We start from the raw sequence: 15323 nt of genomic DNA, 5'->3' as shown, positions 1-15323 counted from the left end.
CAAACACTTGGATAAACATCTAATAATAGTGAACATTTATCTAGGTTAATATTAGTGCGAGCGGCCATGCCAGATGGATAAGTAAGGTGGCGCATTGCTGCCACATACATACAATTTTTTCCACTAAATTATGTCATGATAACGAGAAATGTCATTTTAACGACATCTTTTCTCGTAATAACGAGATGTTATGTCATTAAAACGACATATTTTTTCACGTAATAATGAAATGTTATAAAACTAAATATTTTCTAGGCCTTATAAGGACTATATAGGCCTTTACCCACAAATTTATATAGCCCATCATGCCTTTATCATACTTCTATGTTCAAAATATTTCTATGTTTACTTCTATGTTTCTGCCTCGACCTACAGGCAGAAACTGAAATCAGCTAAACCTGTAATAAGGACTGTAAAAATATGGACTAATGAAGCAGAGCAGAATCTACAGGCCTGCTTTGATTGCAATGATTGGACTGTTTTTGAAGCTGCTACCAACGATCTGGATGAGCTCACAGATACTGTAACATCATATATAAGTTTCTTTGAGGATACATGCATTCCTACCAGGACATTCTTATAATTTACTAATGATAAACCATGGTTTAGTGGGAAACTCAAACATCTTCGTCATGCCAAAGAGGATGCCTACAGAAGTTGGGATAAAATCTTGTATAACCAAGCCAGAAACAGACTGACATCAGAGACGAGAGTTGCTAAAAGAAGCTACTCTGAAAAACTGAAAAACCAGTTTTCATCCAACGACCCATCATCAGTCTGGAATGGCCTGAGGAACATCACCAACTACAAGTCACTATCCCCCCGATCTGTGTACAATCAACACCTGGCTGATGATTTAAACTTATTTTATTGCAGGTTTGAAAAGCCCTCATTCACACCACACACCCGGTCTAATCTGCACTTCACACATTCACCATCACCTCCTGCACCCCCATTACTCCCCCCTCCTGCCATCCAACCTGAGCTTAAGGTCTGTGTGGAGGACGTGAGCCGAGTCTTAAAAAAACAGAAGACTAGGAAAGCCTCAGGCCCAGACGGCATCTCATCTGCTTGTTTAAAAGCCTGCGCTGAACAACTGGCCCCGGTCTTCACGCAGATCTTCAATAGATCATTGGAGCAGTGTGAAGTTCCCTGCTGCTTCAAACGCTCCACTATCATTCCTGTCCCCAAAAAAAAACAGATCACTGGACTTAATGACTGCAGACCTGTCGCTCTCAAGTCTGTGGTCGTGAAGTCGTTTGAAAGACTGGTGCTGGCCCACCTGAAGGACATCACTGGACCCCTGCTGGATCCCTTTCAGTTTGCTTATAGAGCAAACAGGTCTGTGGATGATGCAGTCAACATGGGACTGCATTATATCCTGCAACATCTCGACAGACCAGGGACTTATGCAAGGATCCTCTATGTGGACTTCAGTTCGGCCTTCAATACCATCATGCCTGCTCTTCTCACAGCCAAACTGACCCAGCTCTCCATACCATCCTCGATCTGTCAGTGGATCTCCAGCTTCCTGACGGACCGGCAGCAGCGAGTGAGACTGGGGAAACACACATCCAGGACTCTCACCACCAGCACTGGCGCCCCCCAAGGGTGCGTTCTCTCCCCACTGCTCTTCTCCCTGTACAATAATGACTGCACTTCTAAAGACCCCACTGTCAAGCTCCTGAAATTTGCAGACGATACCACTGTCATCGGTCTCATCCAAAACGGTGACGAGTCTGCTTACAGACTGGAGGTTGAACAGCTGGCTGTCTGTTGCAGTTATAACAACCTTGAGCTGAACACGCTCAAAACACAGAGATGATCGTGGACTTCAGGAGGAACAGCTCAGCACTCCCCCCACTCACCATCATGAACAGCACTTTTGAAGCAGTGGAGTAATACAGGTTCCTGGGCACTTCCATCTCTCAGGACCTGAAGTGGGACAATCACATTGACTCCACTGTGAAAAAGGCCCAGCAGAGACTGTACTTCCTTCGCCAGCTGAGGAAGTTCAACTTGCCACAGGAGCTACTGATTCAGTTCTACTCAGCCGTCATTGAGTCTGTTTTATGCACTTCCATCACTGTCTGGTTTGGTTCAGCTACCAAATCAGACATCAGGAGACTACAACGGAGAGTCCGGACTGCGGAGAGGATCATTGGTGCCCCCCTGCCATCCATCCAGGACCTGTACTCTTCCAGAGTGAGGAAGAGAGCAGGTAAAATCATCACAGACTCAACTCACCCTGGACACCTCCTGTTTGAACTGTTACCGTCAAGACGGCAACTCAGATCACTGGCCACTAGAACATCTCGGCACAGGATAATCTTTAAGGGGATTAATTTATAATCGAATCATCTGCTTGTCCCGTAAACCTGATCATTCGATCTCATCAAACCTCACAAAATTATCCTACTTTATAGACTTTCAAGAGAAGCTATTCTTCTAGCCATAAGGAATTACTAGGGATGCTCATTTTGACCGTTTAACCGTTAACCGATAGTAAAAATTTTGACCGATTAATACTATCAGTTAAACGGTTTAAAACGTTTTTTTAAGCTTTTTTTTTTTTTTTTTTTTTTTGCTGCATGGTTTAAAAAACTAAACTATGTAGGTTTTACTATATAGTTAAAACTATGTATTAACTCACGGGGCGCATTGACACGCGCAACCACACACGTGCCTGCAGACATTTTTTTACCGAGCAAGCAAAATGAAGCGATCGAAAAGAAGCACGGTGTGGGACCATTTCATCTACATGAGAGACAATCCTCCATCTCTGGATATTAATCCTCTTGACTGGTGGAAAGCAAATGAAAGGCGCTTCCCGAAGCTGGCCACTCTAGCGAGACGTTACCTGTGTATTCCCGGGACATCTGTGCCATCGGAGAGGGTGTTTTCTGCCGCGGGTCTAACCGTCAACAGGCTGCGCTCCAGACTAACCCCAAATCACGTTGACATGTTGCTTTTTTAAAATAAAAATTAGACACGGTGTGGATTGAGGTAGGGCTGCTATTTTTATTTAACGAAAACTCTTAGTCTAACGGAAAAAAATGCCGGCTTTTAATCCGTTTCGTTCAAACGGATTCACTGTTTTCTTTTTGTCATGTTAATTTGTTAATTATCTAAGTGTAAAAATATATATATTAAGTGTAGGCATATTTCATGGTTTTTTTTTGTATTATTTTATTCTGTTTTTCCTCTGTTGTCACAAAATTTGATCTGAATCCAGGTTCTGTGGTTGATCTGTTCTTTATGCTGCTGATTGCACTTTGCACATTAAAATAAACCCTTTGATAAATAAATACAATTGTTTTTATTTTTAACGGGTCACAGATACGCATTTTATTTTTATTTAATGCCAATTCAATATTAACGTTATAATCTTATCAGTTAACGGTTAATAATCGATTTACGAGCGGCGGTTGTCGGTCGGGAAAAATAACCGAAATGAGCATCCCTAGGAATTACTTTCTTGTTCTATAACGACACCTCTTTAAGTATCAATAAATTTGTAAAGCACGTTGCTTTGGATCGTACATTAAAGGGACTTGTATATGAGCAAGAGACAGAATCAATAAATGAATATAATGAATTTAATAAAGGAAAACTATGTATACGGTTACTAATGTTACAAGGAATAAAATGTATTTACAACAAAATACAACGACAATGAAATAAAGAGAGAGAGAGAGAATGAGAGAGAGAGAGAGAGAGAATCTGGAAGGATCAGTGGCAAATTACAGACCTTAAAACCTTTGAGAGACAACATGGAGAAACACATCTTAATGCTCTGAAAGCCCGATACGAATATATACTTGCAAAGTTGCTCGTTGTGTGGCTGCTTCGAAGGCATGTGGGGGGGGGGGGGGGGGGGACTTTTGTCTTGTCAGGACGGACATTTAAATGTTTTATGGGCGTGGCCGAATTCGGTCAGAATCATTCCAAAATATAGTACAGCATAGTAAAATGGGGGTTATATGGGGGTTTGGGCTTGGAGATAACGGTCTTGAGGTTGGTTCGCAAACCAGGGTCACGTGAGGATCTCTGTGGGGACTCATTACGCTGAAAAGGTGTCATGAACTAATCTACCCTCCAGACTGGCTGGCGCTAATGGAAGATTTAGACTTGGAGGAGTCATAGGTTGGGGCTTTAGAAACCCTTCGTGAACATGTGTTTATTGTGTTCAGAAATAATGAATTCATGATTCTGCGCTCATACCCTACAGTCCCCCTTTTCGTCGGATGACGTCTCTGTGGAGACATCATCGGACGACAATCATCACAATGTCGGATGGCAGGTGAATTATGAGGGTCTTGTAGCAGGTGGTTATTGAGGCTGAGGGATAAGCTCGATGAGATTCAAAGCGGTCTCTGGCATGGTACCCTCTTTCCGGGGGTTCCGTCTGAAAACTCTAGACAAGGCTTTCGTGAGCTTGGCTGTCGATGTCCGCATCTCGTTGAGCCTCCTGTACAGGATGAAAGCCAAGCCTAGTGACAGGATGTGGCTGACTACCATAGAGATACACAGCGCGGTGTCTGCTGCGATCCAGGCTTGGACAACAGGTGAGGTAGTCAAGATGGGCAGTCGAGACAAAGCTTGGAGGCTGTGTCGATAGGAGCAATGTCAATTAGCTGGGACCCCCATTTCGCAATCTACAATTCCAGTTCTGATTCGTACTCTTCGCTTGGAAGATGGTACAATGCCAGGTCATCCAGGTGGAGAATGGCACCTTTAGGTACCTGAATCCACATGTTCTGGTCGAGCAGGGTGACACGGGTGGCAGTGTCGTGCTGGTCGTAGGTGAGGGTAGCCATGCGCACCGGAGTGTTAACGAGCCACCTGTCACCTACAATTTCTGATCGTGTCTCGGTGACTTGAGTGCGAGACTTGCCTTCGGCTGGCCATGGGTTGCAACCCGCAGATTCCATCAGTGTTGTCTCTGAGGAAGGGTTTGCTAGGGCAGAGATAAGGAATGTCTTTGGTCAAGGTGTATTTGTAGAGGGTCAGTTGGCATGGTGCTGGCGGAAGTTTGCACGGTTTGCACAAGGCTTAAAGGTATAAGGTATGGTGGAATTCTACCCATGGCTAGGCTGTCAATGGAGGAGCTCACCTCCCACAGCATGCCTCTCATCAGGGCTGTGACCAGCTGAGTTTGAGCAAAGTCATTCTGGAAGACAGTAAACAGCTGTTTCATGGAGTTCACTGTCTGGTTCAGCAGAACGCTGTGAGTGTTGAGAATTACCACAGTTCCCTTCAATGTCTTGCCGATGGTCTGCAGGGATGCAGTCTGTGTGGTGAGTTGCTGTTTTAGCTGTGGGATCTCAGTCTGACTTTCAGCCACATGCCGCCTCACAGTGGCTAGGCTTACTGTGTTGACACTGGACATACCAATGTTAAACAGGGTTCCGACAGCAGCGGCGGTTCTGAGCAAAGCTCTCAGGAACCGGTTGGTGTGGCGGTCATGTCGGCCTACTCAGCTGTAAAGTGAGTACCTCGGTCCGAGTTGACTCTCAGTGGCAGTCCGAACCTGGAGAAGAGGTGGTTCATCAGGAGGTATGCCGTGGTCTGGGCAGTGTTGTTGGGTGCTGGAAGACACTCTACCCACTTTGTGAACTGGCACACGACCGTGAGGAAGTACTTGTTGCCCCTCGTTGACCGGGCAGAGGTCCTACCCGGTTGATTTGGAGGTCTGACCCTGGGAATGTGACTCCTCTGCGTTTTAGTGGAGCTCTGTGGTTTGGGTTTGCCGGTTGAAACTGGCAGCAAACCAGGCATTCTCTGACATATTCTGCCACGTCTTTCTGCATGCGGGGCCAGTAGGCCACTTGCTTCAGTGTCTCATAAGTGGCCCTGGTACCGTGGTGTCCGGCACATGGTGCGTCGTGGGCATACATCAGCATGACCCCCCTTAGGCACAGTGGCACCACAAGCTTTGGCGCAGTGATGTCATCAGGTGCATACCACAGAATGTTGTGTGTCACACGCATCATGTGTTTGATGTCATGTAGATGTCTGAGGCACGGGTTATCTGTGAGTTCAGACGGTGAGATAGGGTGGTTGGAGGGGTCTGAGAGGTGGTTCAGAGTAGTCTGTATGGATGTGTCAGAGGCTTGCATGTCCACTATGTCGTTGTTTGACATCTGTGGGGCTAGCGTTAGAGGCTGTGAGGTTGGCACTGTTGCAGGAAAGGTTCGTTTGCTACGGGTTATCACTGCAACGTTAAAGGTAGGTGGGTGGGTTGGAGGTGACCATAGAGTCCCGTGCAGTGCGCCGGTCTTGGCAAGGGCATCAGTTTGGTCATTCAAGTCTTTGCCAAGGCCCGGTTGCCTTGAGTGTCCTTTCACCTTTTTCCAGTAGACAATCATGTTGTGTGTTCTTGTGATGTCATCGCATGCCTGGAACAGGTGTTGGTGTGTGACAGGCATGTTATTTGAAGTCTTAAAGCCATTTTGTTTCCAGCCTGGAAGGTGGCATGTGAAACTGAGTCTGGCATAGTTAGAGTCTGTGCACATGAGGAGTTATCTGATGTTATGTGTCGACGCGATTTGCAGCGTTATGAGAATGGCTGCTACCTCAGCATATTGTGATGACTGCGGGCCCAACTTGAAGTGTTGTGGTGGGCACGGTAGGGTCATTAACCATGTGGCTATGCGTGAATTGGTGACCACACCATCTCGGATGCGCTGGCTGTTGAGGAACATTGCAGGCTGGTGGCAAGTCTCAATGATAACTTTTTGGGCTCCAATGTAGTTGGAGAATCTCTGGATGGCCCATACAGTGCAGAGCAGAGCTTTTTCACAGTCTGAGAATTTAGTCTCTGGTGGGAGAAGTGTCTTGCTGGCATATGCAATGACTTGTTTGTCTTGATCATGCCTTTGGTACGGGCCAACACTGACACAATAAAACTCGATAAAACTCTTTTTGTGGGTCAGGTTAAGCCAGACATGGAGCTGTGCAAAGGTGTCGTTTTAGCTCATTCATGGCATTTTCTTGAACTTCTGTCCATACAAATGGGCAGTCTTTTTTCAGAAGGGCAGTTAGAGGTTTTGCCATGTCTGAATACTTTTCGATGAACTGCTGGAGTAATTACACATCCCTAGAAAGCTTCACAGCTCTGAGATGTTGGTGGGTGGCTTGATGTTTTGAACAGCTTGAATACGGCTGGACTGCGGTTCGATGCCCCGTGATCCGATGAGTAGGCCCACATAGTTGACTTTGGTTCGACACCACTGTCCTTTGTGGAGGGCGCTCTTGGCGCCGGTAGTGGATAATTGGTTCAAAACATAGTCTATCTCTTTCAGGTGGTCAGCCACTGTTGTGCTTTTCATGAGAACATCATCAACGTAGATAAGGTTACCTCTCATTCTGGCATCTCACTGCGTGAAAAGAGCTGTAATCGGGCATGTAAAACTCCTGAGTACTCCTGTGTACTCCACAAATAAACGGATGTGTACGGGAGTTTGCTGTCCCGTCACACAATCCCGAATACTCCTGGATATGTACCAAGTTTGGGGCACAGCAGGGAGCCACTAGGGCCATCAGTTACCATGGTGAATAATCCCCCGGTCGGGGTCAATGCCTTTCACAATTTCACACCTTTGGGACACAAGGCAGTGGCCGCCTTCAATTGGTCAGAGATCTTACATAGGATTGGGTGCTGAATGCTTTCCCCCTCCTCTAAACCCTCTAAACCCCTCCTCTAAAACCCTAAACCCCTCCTCTAAAACCCCACACTATTGGTCCAGTTTAAGGCCTCATTTGGGTTTATTATTACTCATTATTAATATTTATTATCATTGGTGTTCATGGTTATAATGTCAAGACAATCAGATAGACAAAGTTGAGTTTGTTATTTTTATTATTTGTAAATGACACTGGGCACATGACATATATATATATATATATATATTCACACAATCAAAATTCTATAAATAAAAAATATGTTAGCATAGAATACACTTTACTATTAGTCATACAATATATAACCCCATCTAATATGTAAGGCCTGTGTATAATATTTAGAAAACAATATAATATACAAATACTTTAGAATATATAAATAGTACCATATATAAATAATACAATATATAAATATAGAGATACCAATGTGGAATTGTATAAAATATATAAATGCAGTATATATATAGAAAACTAAATAGAATTATATATAATACAATCTATAAATAATACTATATAAAATAAATACTATATAAAAAACAACAACAGAATATTCAAATTATACTATAGAATAATATTTAAATGCGTAATGTTAAAATAATTCACAGGCCAGCTTCTGTGGTCTCCACCGTGACTCGATCTGCACCAACTCGTGGATGATGAGTTCCTAAGTACTTCTGGTCTCCTTCCAGTCTTTTTTGTAGCACCCCACACAGCGCAGACAAAGCTTTACTACGAGTTGGAGGCCGAACAACCCACACCGTCTTTCCATCCAAGATGGCTTCCTCCTCTTCAGACATTTGGTCAACTGTCGCAGTCTTCCAGATAGCTGCCTCTTCCTCTGTCTGGAGAACGCCAGTCCTGCTGCTCAGCAGCTGCAAAATGGGAGGTAAAAAAGAAATTAAACCACTGAAAATATCAAATGGGTTGGGATGGGAGCCTTTTACTGAGATGTATATTTATTTATACTTACTCTTCTTTTTCTTTGTCTCGAGCGAGCAATGATCCTGCTGTCCTCCATCTTCTCTTTGTTCTCATCTTGGGCCATCCTGTAACCCCTTCGAACAGTTTCAAAATATGTCTTGCAGGATGCTAGAGAGAGGGAGATAGTGAGCAGAGAGAATGTGTTTATTTATAACTAACTAGTCTATACAGTTAAATAGTTGTAGTCTTGGTATATTCTCTTGTGACTTACCTTTAATAACAGCAGGATCTACGTCCGGTACAGCCATGGAGACGCCATTAAAGAGATAGGTTGTGACCTCGAGGTTGTGGGGGGAGGATAGACTGTGGAGCAGTAATTAAATAAGGTTGATTAAAAATAAAATTTAGAAGAAAGGACTGTTATGAAACAATAGTTTTAAAGATATACCTTGTCTGTGGGTCATATTTGTGTGTGTTGTTTTCCGCATTGTGCAATCTGCGTACAGCTTCCTGTAAAAATCCAACATAGTATGAGAGCTCAATTCAAATAAATTAATAAATAAAGCACACAAAGTTAAGCGGACACCGCAAAATGTTTGTGACTTAAAAAACTAAAATTACTTACCGCAACAGATTTATTCCCAGCTCTCTTTAATTTCTTCGAAGCAGGCTCCTCTCTTGCCTCTTTGAGCTCATTGATGTCCGCCTCCATCTTAACCAATCTCTTGTCCATCGTCTCCAGCTTTTCAAATATCCGCTTCAAACTTGCATTCACCATATTCACCAGTCGGTTTTCGTTCGGACTCGGAGTTTGAAAAGCCACGTTGTCCCGGCGTAAAGGAGTAACATCTCTACTCTGCTCTCTGTAAAACTCCAGCGTTCTTTTGCAAGCCATCTTTGCGTTGTAAATAGGATACGGCGTACCTTTACTAACCTGTATATTTTAGATATCTTTTGTTTTATACATACTGGTAACACCCATCCACAAACAAAATGTGCCGCCTTTAAAGTTTTCAGGTAATGCTATTGGTTACTTTCACTGACACAAAACATAAACTGATTCCGTTGGTTGGAACTGGATGACGTCGTTGTATTTCATCCAATTGCACGCTTGGAAAGTAGAAATACGGAAATCAAGCACTGTAGCGAAATAAACACAGCAACCTCAGTCACTCCTCAGTTTATCAGAAACATCAAACTACCGGATCGATAAAGGGTTTAACAGTGTCTGCTCTGACGGAAATTTAAAAGAAGAAGAAGAACGGACCGGATTGCGAATCCCGATTTATTACAGAAGCGAATCGTAAAAAAAAAAATCCATTTGGTTTCAAGCCATGGAGGGAACAAGGAAACGGAAGAGACAGTTTTGTGGTCATTGTAACGATTTCGTTTCACATACGCTTTTTTATTCGCACAAGAAAACATATTTTTTAAATGGAGTTTGGATAAAAGACGCTACCGATAGGCCTACTCTGCGTGTTTCAGAAAGTTTGTTTATCACGCAACCAAAGGACAACGAACAACAACCGGAAAATGATGTGGACAACACTCTGCAAGGTATGAATAGGTTGTTTTCAGTAATTATAATTATGCCCAGTTCATTTCTATTTGAAATTTGAAAGCTATACTACCCAGCTGTAGTTTCAGTCATTATTTTACTCTGAACTAAGCCATGTGGAGGCATAAATGCATATGGTAACCAAGCAACGTTAGCAGACATGGGACCAGCTGACCACCTACCTCTTAACAAATCATGAATACATACATGATAAATATATCCAAAGTAACATTACAAGTAATTATTTTTCACTAAAAATCTACTCAAGTAAAAGTACAAATATGTTGCATTCAAACAAAGTTACTTGTGGGATACCGCAAATGTTTGACCAAAGTTACTGGAGAACATTCTTTATTTGTTACATTTTGTGAGAAATATTGTGTAAAATGGCTCGTTTTTCTGTTATAGAGAACTTTGATTATGAAGATCTCAAGCTTCCCCTGGGTGCCAGTGACTCTTCAGATACTGCCAGTGCTCCAATGTTGCCATCAACTGTGTTTTGTACGCAGCAAGGGGACAAACAGACTGATATACAAGACCAAGAACTGTACGAGGACTGCACTTTGCAAGGTAAGATTGTGCACCTGTCAACAGTCTCAAAGCCTGTAACTTATAACCTACCATAATTCTTTGGAGACTGTTACTGTGCTAAAGCACCCAGAGAAGTCTGTGCTACTTCTTTTGTATTTACAATAGTTTGAATGTATGATTACTCTTGTCCTCCTTAGTGATGATTTTGTTTGTGTGGTTTTCAGAGGTGTCTAAAGTATTCACATTCTTTACTCAAGTAAAAGTATAGATACTAGGGTTTAGAAAAGACTTCTGTAAAAGTTGAAGTATCAACTCAAGCTTTTTTCTAAGTAAAAGTGTAAAAGTACTGGTTTCAAAAACTACTTAAAGTATAAAAGTAAAATCAATGTAAGGAAAAAAAAATCCATTAAGGACAAAAGCTTAGACCATGCCACAGGGGCATATAGTGCACTACCCCACCTCCTAGAAAAAACATTTTTCTAAAGGCCATAATGACTATAAAGTTATATTAAAATGTTTATGTTTAACATTTGGGACTACCTGTTATATATGCCCATTGAAAATAAATTTCAGTTTTATTTAAATTTTAGTACAATGCAAATACATTAAAGAACGTGTACTGAGCATTACCATGTGTTTCATGAAGCGGAAGATAGAATCACCTATCACAGATAATCAGTTTAGCGAAGTGTGTTCAGGAGGCGGGACTCAGATCTATTATCCGTGTGTATTATTGGTCATTTTTTTTTGGACGATGACAAGCCAGAATGACAAAAAGCCGAAATGAAAAAGAAGTAACAAGGCTATTTTTAAAATGTAAGAGTAGAAAGTACAGATAATTGCGTGAAAATGTAAGTAAAAGTAAAAAGTCAGCTGAAAAATAATTACTCCAATAAAGTGTAGATACCCAAAATTTCTACTTATGTAAGGTAACAAAGTATTACTTATGTACTTAGTTACTTGACACTTCTGGTGGTTTTAAAATGGGTGTTGTGTTTGGGTTACAGATGACAATGATGATGAAGACTTCGAGCTTTTCCTGAGTGCCAGTGACAGTGAGTCTTCAGATGAAGATGGCTACTATGACCAGGCAGACAGTTTCATGGAAGAGGATCAGCTTGAAGAGACTGACATTTTTGGGGAGGAAAATATGGATGCAGATGGGTTCAGGGTCACAGAAGACAGCCCTGAACATTTGATGTTGAAACTGCTTGCATTTATGCTTTTGGCATGGCAAGCTGTTTTCAAAATATCAGACCGTGCAAATTTTTGCACTCTTGCAGTGCATAAGACAATTAATTCGGCTCATGGGACATATTCTGTGTGTGAACACACTCTGTGGGCTGGCTGGAAAGATCCCTAAGACTTTATATTCACTCAGGAAATGGACTAACATCTGCAGAGACAGCTTTAGCAAGTTTGTGGTATGCCCAAAGTGTATGGTAACATACACAATTGAGGAATCATACACCACCTCTAGATCCGGTGCAAAAATCATCAACACTTGTTCTTCTAGACCTTTCCACAAACACCCACAAAAGAAATTAAGAAGCAAATGTGGAACTCCTTTGATGAGAAAGCTTATTGGCTCAAGTGGTAAAGAATACCTGTATCCCATCCGTGTCTACTGTTACAAAAAGGTCAGTCAGTCTTTGGAGACTTTGGTGAGAAGGTCTGGATTTTTGGAGAAATGTGAGCAATGGAGACACCGCAGCATGCCTGACTCTGTCATGGTGGATGTATATGATGGGAAAATCTGGCAGGACTTTCAATATGTAAATGGTCAACCATTTCTATCAGAACCTAATAATTATGCACTGATGATGAATGTTGACTGGTACCAACCCTATAAGCACTCCCCATATTCAGTCGGTGTTATATATCTTGTCGTTTTGAATTTGCCGAGAGAGGAACGCTTCAAAGATGAAAACATGATTTTAGTTGGAGTGATACCAGGACCCAAAGAACCCAAACTCAACATGAATGCATATCTTGAGCCCTTGGTTGATGACCTCCGAGAATTCTGGGAAGGAGTTGTTCTAATGGACTCTTCACCCTTGGGATGCCAGGTTTACAGAGCAGCATTACTCTGCCTCTCATCTGATATTCCAGCTTCCCGCAAGTGTGGTGGTTTTGTTGGCCACGGAGCACTAAGAGGTAAATTCTGATTTATTATGCTGTTTCACACTATTGCTCAGCTATTTCCTATTGTGTGCAATACATCCAACATTAAAACAATTATTATCTTTTCAGGATGTAACAAGTGTCTGAAGAAATTCACGAAAACATCTTTTGGGGGAAAAACGGACTTCTCCGGATTTGACAGATCAACCTGGACTCTGCACACCTCTGAGGAACACAAAAGATTTGCAAAGATGACAGAGAAGGCTACAACAAAGGCAGCCCAGAAGAAACTAGAAGCGCAATATGGTGCCAGGTGGTCTGAACTGTTCTTCCTGCCATACTATGATACCATCCGGTTTGTTGTCATTGATCCCATGCACAATTTACTCCTCGGAACTGCTAGACATGTTTTCAAACTCTGGATTGAGTGTGGGGTATTAAGTATCCAGAAGCTTGAAGAACTCCAAAAAAGAATGGACTCTCTCAAGGAGCCACAGGATGTTGGAAGGATTCCTCTCAGAATTGCATCAGGGTTTAGCGGGTTTACAGCAGACCAGTGGAAAAACTGGACAACCATCTATTCATTGTTTTGTTTAAAAGGCTTGATTGAGGATCCAGATTATGATATGTGGTTTGATTTTGTGCAAGCCTGCATTATTATGTGTTCAAGGGTCATCTCACATGATAGGCTTGAAGTAGCTGACTGTTACTTGCAAACATTGTCCTTTTCAGCCGTGCCTGGGCGACAAGGGTGTGAGCGAGGTTTCCAACGATTTTGGCCCAGTCTTTGTAGTTGTAGCTCTGGGTAGGATCGTGTTCCATCAGCTTGTCAAAGTCGGCGTCCTGAACTCGGCCTGCTCTTGGCTCGGGGGCTCTGAGGCACCAGCGTCCTTGGGCAGGAAGGTGGCCGTCATGGCTGTCAGCCATATCTCGAGATTGTCCAAGTGGGCTGTGGGACTGTAGGACCGGAACATACTGGCTCACTGTGGACGAGAGGAACACAGCACACCTAAAGAGACCAATGCAAGTTTGTTCTATGGTTAACAAGCTATAATACTAATACGGGCTATGCCATATATGAGAATTTCGGCAAAATGATGCAGACAGTTAGACAGTTAGGTGTACAATTTGCTTAGGTCAGCGTTTTAGCTCAAATAACGATTTTGACAGGGCAGTAGCTTAGTGAGTCATTTGGTGACGCTAGCGGCTTGGAACTCAATCTGTTACTTAGCTTCTCCTTGGTGTCTCTCGTAGGTTCTGTCTCTAGGTGAACTGAAAGGAACAGATCGCAACAGAACAGAAAAATAGCAAGATGGAAAAGATTGAAGTAAAATGAAACAAAAATAAAAATAAATAAATAAATGAATAGGTCTGTATTGAAATGGACAAATACTAACACAGAAAGTGTTACAGGAGATAGGGAGGCCTGAGCCTGCTATCCAGGGTTTAAGATAGGGCCAACAGGTGAGTGCAAGCTATCGGGGTAGAAACCCTAGGACGATGGTGTGGCTTGGAGAAGGGATGGGCCATACAATTAAAATATCCGGGAGACATCTAGTATTCGGTGGCTTACAGAAAGCGGAATGGGTTTTACTAAATTTAGTTTACCTACGGTGAATTGAGGCCACTCTGGTGGTAAGCCGTGGCTCAGTCAACCCCTCCGACGGTTCCCAACACCTGCCCGCAGTGTTCTCGGGCATCTTCGTTGTCTCCCTGTACCTCGCTGCTCCCTCACAAACAACCTGACTTTAAACACAACCGGCAACCCCGGGGTGTCAACTGCCAGTCAAAAAGAGTGGCCCCACTTTAGGCCTTGGTTTAGGTAATTATTCCAAAATTGGCTTGTGTGTCGGCTGACGTGGTTGACGTTACCTTTGGAGTGCCAAATTGCTGATGTCGCAGTTGCGTGCCGCAACGATGGTACGGGATTCGGAAGTGTCCGAAACTCACAGACGGCCAGTGTCAGTACCGCTGGTCGGGTAACCTCGCTTGCGGGATCGCCGCAACTCGCCACAGTGCTTTAGTGAATGCAACCTTTAAATACACAAAGAATAAACAAGTGAAACTTAAAGTGGATTAAGGCCTGCTTGTTTACACCAAGTGGATTGATTATTTCCATAGCAATAAGAGTCAAATCTTTTACTAAATAATAATAAACAAAAGGAAATTATGATAATGATGGTATTTTATCAAAATAACCTAATCCCAAAAGATAAAATAGAAAATAAAGAAAACCAGATGAAACACAGGAGGAGGCAGGCTGTAGTAGCGTGTTTGTGCCACAAGGGTGCGTACTTCCTCAGTGGTGGTCCACCTGACTCAGGGGTAGGCAAGTTCTGTCCTGCAGAATTCTGTTCCAACCCTAATCCAACACACCTGAACAAGCTAATCAATGTCTTCAGGATTAATAAGGCTATAGGCAGGTGAGGTTTTTTCAGTGTTGGAGCCAAACTCTGCTAGACAGCGGCTCTCTAGGACCGAACTTGCCTACCCCTGCTGAACA

At 42.9% G+C, this 15323-nt stretch overlaps 2 protein-coding genes across 2 annotated transcripts; one reads left to right on the top strand and one right to left on the bottom strand.

Moving 5' to 3' along the window:
- Positions 1-8150: 8150 nt before the first annotated feature.
- Positions 8151-9634, bottom strand: LOC143737779 (uncharacterized protein C14orf93 homolog). The gene is made up of 4 exons (XM_077229644.1): positions 9056-9634; positions 8879-8970; positions 8657-8775; positions 8151-8558 (listed from the first exon to the last, which is right to left on the bottom strand). Exons 2-4 carry the CDS (start codon positions 8913-8915, stop codon positions 8286-8288), a joined length of 429 nt encoding a protein of 142 aa, XP_077085759.1. The 5' UTR covers positions 8916-8970; positions 9056-9634; the 3' UTR covers positions 8151-8285.
- On the top strand, positions 9145-13518 carry LOC143737778 (uncharacterized). Its single transcript, XM_077229643.1, has 3 exons — positions 9145-10735; positions 11704-12853; positions 12950-13518. The coding sequence occupies exons 1-2, from the start codon at positions 10552-10554 to the stop codon at positions 12057-12059; spliced, it is 540 nt and encodes a 179-aa protein (XP_077085758.1). The 5' UTR covers positions 9145-10551; the 3' UTR covers positions 12060-12853; positions 12950-13518.
- The last annotated feature ends 1805 nt before the right edge of the window (positions 13519-15323 follow it).

The sequence above is a fragment of the Siphateles boraxobius genome, unplaced genomic scaffold, assembly GCF_051911475.1.
Source record: "Siphateles boraxobius isolate OS27281-9 unplaced genomic scaffold, OSU_SipBor_1 130, whole genome shotgun sequence".
Classification (NCBI taxonomy): Eukaryota; Metazoa; Chordata; class Actinopteri; order Cypriniformes; family Leuciscidae; genus Siphateles; species Siphateles boraxobius.
The sequence above is the reverse complement of the archived record's forward strand: the minus strand, read 5'-3'. Positions and strand labels throughout refer to the sequence as shown.